The 8,741-nt window shown below is 35.5% G+C and overlaps 1 protein-coding gene across 1 annotated transcript; it reads right to left on the bottom strand.

Moving 5' to 3' along the window:
* Positions 1-661: 661 nt before the first annotated feature.
* Positions 662-3,646, bottom strand: LOC141605440 (peroxidase 12-like). Its single transcript, XM_074424204.1, has 3 exons — positions 3,319-3,646; positions 2,510-2,704; positions 662-1,478 (listed from the first exon to the last, which is right to left on the bottom strand). The coding sequence occupies exons 1-3, from the start codon at positions 3,550-3,552 to the stop codon at positions 852-854; spliced, it is 1,056 nt and encodes a 351-aa protein (XP_074280305.1). The 5' UTR covers positions 3,553-3,646; the 3' UTR covers positions 662-851.
* Positions 3,647-8,741: the final 5,095 nt, after the last annotated feature.

The following is an 8,741-nucleotide window of genomic DNA, read 5'->3' as shown; positions in this document are numbered from 1 at the left end:
ATACAAGGTTTTAATTAAAATGTTACATGTAATAATGTTGCACATGTAACATAGGTGAGTTAAATGAATATGATTCATTTGTTTTTACAATTGCGTAAAACATATGAATGTGATTAATTCATAAGGGTAACGTGAGAAGTGATTTTATTATTATAAAATCTGTCGTCTTTTCACAATGCTATATAAAGGATTGAAATCCTTTGGAAAAATATATCTCACAAAATGTAATCAAACAAGGTGACTTAGCTTGGTAGAGAGCAAGTCGGGGTTTGAGGGTGAGAGGCAGTACAATGGGTGTTTTTTATACAATAATTTAGGAGGTTACTCTAGGGGTGATATTAGTGGCATTGAGTAATATTACTGGAGGGCTAGAGGTTGTTATCTTATATTATTGTGAGTTCCGAGTTAGTATTTATTCGGGATGGTTACGTTGTATTGGTACTATATTATTATAGTGGATTTTAGTCTATTTGGCTAGTGAGTTTTACTTCCGGTTTTGGAAGGTTTTGCCCTGGGTTTGACCCTAAAATATCGTCTCATCTTATTATTGCTTACATTTATTTACTTTTACGGTTTACTTGTCGATTGGTTGCTTCCGTTGCGCGTGAGAGATTGGCGCTAATTTCCCAACAAGAGGAAATGACAGTGCCACCTTAGACAGTTTGATAGTAAGCTTAATATATAGATGGTGACAAGTGATGGCAACTTACAAGTTTACAACAAACTTCATAGTAACGTTGCTAATACGTCACTTTTGATTTAGATTAACATTCATAAAACGCAAACTGCTACCTTATTCTCCAAATTAAAAACACACATATAACTCTTACAATTACATTCCTCGTTCAAAATTAACTCTGTGACCATATTCCTTCTCTAAGATCTTCTTCAACAATAGACCATGATCCCAAATTATTAGCAGCATTGGGAGCTGAACAATTTGCACGTATCTCGCCTTGACTGCCCGTCAATACATTCAACTGTCCCATTCTGAGCATGCCCTCCACAAATTTTTCAAAGAACAATGTTTGATTGAGAGCGAAACTTGTAACAATAGGCTTGGTTATCGGGTCCGTGTACAAAGTTTGATCGGAAGTGAACAATGTTTGGTGGTTCATTAGGTTGATATAGTACTTGTTGTCGAAAACGTTTGGGGTACGAATGTCCAAATTGGTTGTGTTGACAGTGGTGTTGGTTGGACAAGTGAGTTTAAGCTTGTTGTACAAGGTTTGATCTAGAGTCGGGTCACGAGCAGGGTAGACACGGTTGGTGAAGGAAGCGCAGTGTCCGCGACCAATGGTGTGGCCTCCGGAAAGGGCCACGAGATCGGTGGCGCTCAGGTTCTTTTTGGATAGTGCATCAAGTAATTGGGTAGAGTTGAGTGTAGGTCCTGGTAGATTGGCTAGGGTTACGTTTTTTGAAGCAAAGTTAGGGCTGTCCCTTCTTCCTAAGGGGAGATTGTAAGATGGTCCACCTGACTGTAAAATCATATGGTAAAATTCTAAAGTAGTTAGTAGCTACATACATAAAGAACACAAAATTCCTGTTCAAGAAGGATATTATCTATCTTAACTTTAAGACGCACCTTTGGGGTACTGAAGGCAATTTAATGGGTTGACCCTTCCTAAGTTTGGCTTTTTCATTCGCAAGAGTCAGGAATCGAACCCATGATCACTTGTTTAAGAGAAGTCTTTACCACTCACACCAGCCAACTTTGATTTTAATAGTACATTTGTGGAATTAAGTAGTGGTAGTTGAAAATTATTGTAGAAAAATCTATGTTTTAAGTTTAGAAAGGGAATCCAGCAAATGGGCCGAAGCTAATCCGGTCAAAAGGTTTTATCTTCAACAAATCACTTTGACTAAAACTAGCAAAAAAAAAAAAAAAAGTAAGATTCTTACAGCAACTTACAACCATAATTTATTTAGGCACAAAGCAATAATTTATTTGCTTTAATTATTTGTTCATCATTTCCATTTTATAAAAATATTTTAATTAAAGATAAATAAATAACTAGAATAAAGAGGTACGAGGTACATAAAAAAAAAAAAAAGGTATATATTAAGATTGTCAAAATTACGATCTATAGTTGAAGCTGCTTGTTTTGTGAGACGAACATGCTTAGTTGTTAAAATTAGAGTCTTAAATAGGCTAAAATTACAAGGCAAAATACGTAATAAACCTCATAATCAGCTGTTTCCGTGAAAGAAAAACAGGATTTGGTGGTAGTACTAGTACAAAAGGCCATGATAGGGGCGTGTTTGATTGGTAAGCATTATTCTTTATAACTAATTTCAATTTTCACATTATATTGATTGTATAAGTGAAGCAACTGCGTGCATGCTATAATGCTATGTGTATTGTGTACTAGGCCATAATTGTTGATGAAGTAGTTTATGTTCTAAAGAATAGATTTGTTCCCGTAAAATCTCATTTATTTATAGTGATAATAAGTTAATTGTAGCATATAACACGAATTATTATAATATGAGAAAGAAGAGATGATACCAAGACAACGGAGTCACGAGCAGCGAGAGCAGTGATATCAGCACAAGACACAACTTGACCACAACAGCTCTGTATAAGTGTTTGAAGGTCGTTTATGATCTTAAATGCCTCTGTCCTCAACGTGAGGTTTGGTATTTCACCCTGTTCACTTGGTCCGCTCGCTGATCCATCCAGTAATACCGATGCATCACATCCCTAACACAATCAATTCATTACGTACTCATATTATAATTGTTTACAACATTTAATAGATCGAGGTTGCGTAAATCCAATACCCAAGAATTTGTACTCATATTGTTGTTGTCACAGTACGGTTTTACGTGAGATCAACTATTATGAGTTAGGATGAGTTTAAAGTATAAAGCATCTAGTTAATGGAAGGAACGAATACGTGTTACAATACTCTCGTACCAGTAAAGCACAAATTAAAGATGTGGAAATGTATATGTTATAAACAAAGTTTCATATAATATGCCTCGTTCAACATCCTCCATCTTTGACCAAAAGGATATATCATTACTCAATAATACGATATTTAAAGACTTAATATTATCAAACTTTCTTCTCAAGCAAGTAATCAACGTTATGTACTACTTTCTCCGTTTCAATCAATAGTTTACATTTACTTTATTTTTTCTTCACAAAATAAAACAAATGTAAGAATGGTCTAAACATTAATTTTACCACCCTCAATTATTACCTAGTATGTTGTACATGAATGAAATACGTACGTATGTAGACCCAAAATGTTATGAAACTTCTTTGTCAAGCAAGTAATCAAAGTTGTAAAAGTTTAACAAAATGTCTACCTGAACAAAACAATCATGGAAGTGAACGCGGAGCAAGCCAGCAGCTTGAGTAGTATCGTTCTTGAAAACTTCTAAGAGATGGCTTCGGACGATAGCTTCTAAGTTAGGGCAACTTGTTGAGTAAAATGTGGTGGATAACCCTGGGACAATAGGTACATTGCTTTGTGCCTTTGAGTATCCTATTCCTACCAACAAAGATGAGATTACTAAGAGAATAGGGAGAATAGAAGCCATTGTTTTCTTAATTAATTAGGCTTCTTTTGTGTTTTGGGTTTGTATGTATGCTAAAGCTTATTGCATATGCCAATTTATAAGCCTAAAAATGTGACATAAAAGTCATGGTTTGGACCCTTTGATCATGAGACTTTGATTAGCCATCAGATATGTACCTGGTCTTGTGACAAAAGCGAGGTTTCATACTAAATGGGTTAGGTTTTAAAGTTTGGAAAATTCGTGATTGGCACAAGTCTCCTTTATGATATAAGCATGTTGGAAAATAGAGTACATCCACCATCCCAAAATACATAAAGACAAAATCTCATTATATACGGCACATATCCGTCTATAACTAAAGACGGGCCAAATACAATACCACATTTCTAATATGACAAACAACAAGTGAGTGGTGGGGCCAAAAATGTCACCACTTTCAAGCTATTTGACCCGTCTTTAGTTGTAGACGGATATATCAGTCGATAGCAAGACTAGCTCATACATACATACCCCACTTGTATCTGGCGGTTTTATTTTACACAAATTTAAATTTATCGTAAAGTGAAATTTTTTAGTAGTCATTTTTTTTACCTTTTAATAAAGTTGTGGTAATTGGATCCGTTTTGCAATTATATTAGGGTAAAATCGCCTTGCACAAGACTAATTCCCCAATAAACTTCCCACTTTGACATGCACCGTCTCCAAGATAGTGCTTTGAGTCGACTCGATTTTCCTCCATTTTTGTGTAAAAGTTTTTTCATTTAAAATTTGTTTTTAGAAAGATTTTTCTATGATGAATGTAAATATTTTATATCATTTTGTAATTTTGGTTAATTTTACACTTTATTAATGGTCAAAGTTTTTAATCTTTGACCATATCAAACTAGGAAAATTATTTTGAGATGAAAATATATTTTATAAATATGTTCATTTTTAAAAATTAGTGAAATTTGTAAATAAGCCCCTTTTATGTACTACTTTTTACAAATAACCCCCTTATATGTCATTTTTTTACAAATAACTACCTTAAATTGATCCCAAATATTGATTACGTAAACGAAATCTATTAAACCCGATCTACTTACGACATCTCGACTTAAACTTAATTAAAATACCTAAACTACCCTTATCTATCACCCTCATAAAACCCCCAAATCAATAGAAATTCTTGAACCCTAAATCTATTGTTCTAAAGTCACTGCTCCCTCATTCCCCAAATCAGAATTTGGCTTATAGAATTCAACTTGAAAAATAGATAGAAAAAACGGGGGTCTGAAGTCTGAAGCTTAGTACTTGCAAGTGTAATCAATCATCAACAATGACTAAAATGCTTTGGAAGATGCCTTAGTGGCTCAGTGATAGTTGCTTCATTGTGCTAAAAATGCATTGGACAAATTCTGGGTTTTCTTGGTGTGTAACTTGGGAATGGTCTAGTATAAGTTAACATTAACTTACAAGATTTCTAGGCTTCGATTTCAATTGTTCCCTCCTTTCGGGGCAGAATTAGCAGGGTAAATTTGTGTTATAATTTCAGGCGAGTGTTAATGACTTCTAGAATCAAGGTAGAAATTTATAGTGTTCAAGTGTAGAAGGAGGGAGTAGTGAGTCAGTGACGGTAGAACAATAGATTTGGGGTTTTAGGATTTTTTATTAGGGGGTTCAATCTGGGTAATTAAATTAGTAAGGATAGTTTAGATATTTTAGTTAAGTTTAAGTGTAGATGCTGTAGGTAGATCGAGTTTAATAGATTTTGTGTGTGTAAGCAATATTGGGGCTAAAATTTTGGATTAACTTGAATTTAAGGTAGTTATTTGTAAAAAATGATATATAAGGGGTTATTTGTAAAAAGTAGTACATAAAAGGGGGTTATTTACAAATTTCACTAAAAATTAGTCAAGTTTTGTGATCCACGATTCCATGGTATAAAACACTCTCTCCTTTGCTATATGTTCCTCCCTCTTACATTTTTGGAGGTCGTCATTTTTAAAACTCTGACCATATATGAAGTATAGATTATACTCCCTTTCATTTACTCTAAAGATAACATAGATCCACTTTTCTCCTCACAAAAAATAGGTCTATGTTACTTTTAGAGTGGATGGGGAAGTAGTATTTTATTATAGGATTTTTACATAGTACATTTGTTTTAAATAAAGAATCTTCCATAAAAAATTATTTTCAAATGGTAACTATAATATCAACTGGGTAAAATGACGGTCTAAGTGTCATTTATGAGATCACGCCATGTATAAAACAAATGGGAGGGAACCTATGGAAAATGAGGAAGTACATCGTAATATGTACGGAGTAATAATTAAGGAGTATATTTTGAACATTCAGATTCACGAATACATCTATATTAGACCTATCAAACGGGTCGAGCAAGTGGGATCCCAACTTGGGTTATACATGTCACGGGTCGAGCAGAGTCGGAATATGGGTAGAAAACTACTTTCTAATGTCTTCTTTTTTCTTTTATAGTTTTTTAAATTGAAAAAATATTTTAAAAAATAAAAATAAATCATAGTTAGTGTTACGAAGTAATTATTTTATTCATATTTGAAGTCAGAACTCAATATAAAAATTAAGTTATTTTAATAATTGTTTTATTATTAAAATTTATAAAAAAAATGATTTTTAATTGTATTTGTAACAAGTAATAGAAATAGTAGTTTTTCCTCCAAGTCTTCGTTGGTCATTTGTTTGCTTTTGACATAAAAACCAAGGAAAAATGAAGGGCCAATTATTACAGTGATGATTCTCTGTCCCATTTTTGTGTTCCATTGTGTGTGCCACACCACTTACATTTCGACACATCACTTATGGCAAATTAAAATATTGCAATAAATATGTTAATATGTTGATGTGTTAGAATAAGCTAAGTGGTGTGACACATAAAATGAGACACCAAATGAGATAGAGGATCCTCACTGCAATTATTAGATGACAAGTAAATTAAATTAGGTGTGGATCGGAGGATCCAGTTAGCAATCAAAGACATTCCTATAATAGAAAGAAAAATAATTGACTGAGACACCCAAAAATGAAATAAGGAAAAAAAAATAACCAGGAGTCCAGGATAGAGGGAGTAATTATTATTTCAAATATAATACAAAAATATTAATATTTTAATAAAATTCTTGATTTATCTTTGACCCAACGGGTAAATCCGTTGGGGTTGATTTTGACCCTAAATTAACAGGTCATTTCGGTTCGGGTCGTAGGTCGAGATTTTCAATTACTAACCTTGAAAAAATGGGTCGGTCTGGCCGGATTTATGGGTCTGTTCAAATTTTAACAACTCTAACTTACATTAATTATATCATTTGGGACTTAATGATGATTATCATACATACTACTTCCTCCGTTCCGATCAATTGTTATCCTTTGATTTTGGGACAAAGACTAAGTAAAGAGGAATGTGCCAATAACTAAAATCAAATTGCTTATCAAGTTCATTCTTAAAATAGAAAGAACACAGTATCGATTGTTTTTTGTTAATATCATAAGGCTTCTCTCTCTAAAAACCTCCCCTTTCTCTCTAAGAAAAAGAAAACCCTAATTTAATGCTTCTGACCCGCCGCCACCCCTTACCTAACTCCACCCCCTTCTCCCCCTACTCATCGCCGGAGATGGGGTTACTCCTTGCCCCATCTCCGGTGATTGATCACGGTTCCTCTTTGCGGTGGCCCCCAATGGCCTGATCTCACCCCCCTCGTTCTCCGTTTCGTGGACTCCGTTCAGTTCGTCCGGTGATTTGTCTGGTTTTTTGCGGTCTTTTCTGAGGCCGGTCCGTTCCGCGTTCCCCTGTCCTGTCATCGAAGCGTCGCATGCGTTCCAGGGGTGTTTCCCCTCTCCCTCGCCCCTTTCCCCACCCCTAGTAAGTCCTGCCGTCTATTTGTTGTTGGTCGTCGTGGTGTCTGGTCGATGAGCATAGCTCATCTGGGTGGTTTTTCTGTTAAGTGGTGGTGGTCTTGGGACGATCTGGTTTTTTCCCTTCCCCTCGCCCCCTCCCCCACCAGATTGGTCCCTTTTCCTGGTCTTCTTTTGTCTGTTTAATTTGGTTTTGGATGGTTGGGTTGGATGTGTGCCGATGGTCCCGGGGGGCGGGGCGTTCGTTTGGAATTTAGAGTCTCAGTTTCTGGTGTTTGGTTTTTGTTGGGTGGACGTGTCTTTGTGGATGGTGATCGCGTCCGGCAGTTTCTTGGTTGGGGTTGGTCATGTTTGTTGGGGTCTGTTTCTTTCTGGTTGAGGCGTGTTGGGTAGGGTGAATTTGGGTTTCCGGTGGTGGCGTTGGTTGGGTTTGAGGCGGTGGTATTCTCGTCAAATGGTGTCACTCTTTCTTTTTCTGTCTTGTTTTTATTCTCTAATAATCTCCTTAAATAGGAGTCTTAGGCGTCTCTTTAGGGGTAAGTCAAGTCCCTTAAATGGTGCTGGTGTTGAGGTGCTTGTGTCTCTGGGGGTTCGTGCTGCTCATTGTGTGTTAGCTTTCTTGGTCCGTCGGTACTATGATCAATGGGTGCGACTTCTTAGGTGTAGGAGTTTTTTCTCCGCCGAGGGCAGATTCCGTCTTGCTTCTCTTCTTTTCCTTCTACGTTCTTTTCGCAAGAGCGTAAGTGCACTTAGTCGTTGTCACTCCGTCGTTTGTATGTATCGACGGTTTTTGAAGGTCTTCCGTGTCAATGAAGATGACATCAACGTTCGTGATCAAGCTTGTAACGCCCCGTAATTTTGGACCGTTAATATATTTCAAAAATAATTTAGTAATCAAATAAAATTTGATAATAATATATTTAAAGTAAAAATAATTCAAAGAAATATAATTTTATTATATTTTGAGGAAAAGTATTTATTTTGATAGTTTTGAAATGTTTAAAAATAGTTTAAACCGTGTAAAATCTTTTATTTCGAAATAAGGGCGTATCGGGGGGAAATGACAATTCTTTTGAACGTTGGGTAAACGAATTTGGAAATGGGTAGTATGAATACTCAATTTTATTGTAATCTCGTGTTTAAAAACTTTGGTCTTGACGGAATTTGCATTTGACTTACGGATTTAATTATTATTGAAACGAGTCAAACCCGACTCGTAAAAATCCCGCTCTTCTCCTTTCCTCTTCCCTTTCCCGCGGACCAGCCCCTTCCCCTTCTATTTTTCTGGTTTTTCTCTCTTTCTTCATCTTTAGAAAGACCAAAAACTCCATTTTTAT

This window comes from Silene latifolia, chromosome 10 (assembly GCF_048544455.1).
Source record: "Silene latifolia isolate original U9 population chromosome 10, ASM4854445v1, whole genome shotgun sequence".
In the NCBI taxonomy this organism is placed as follows: Eukaryota; Viridiplantae; Streptophyta; class Magnoliopsida; order Caryophyllales; family Caryophyllaceae; genus Silene; species Silene latifolia.
Note: the sequence above shows the minus strand (reverse complement) of the source record. Positions and strands in the feature narration are given on the sequence as shown.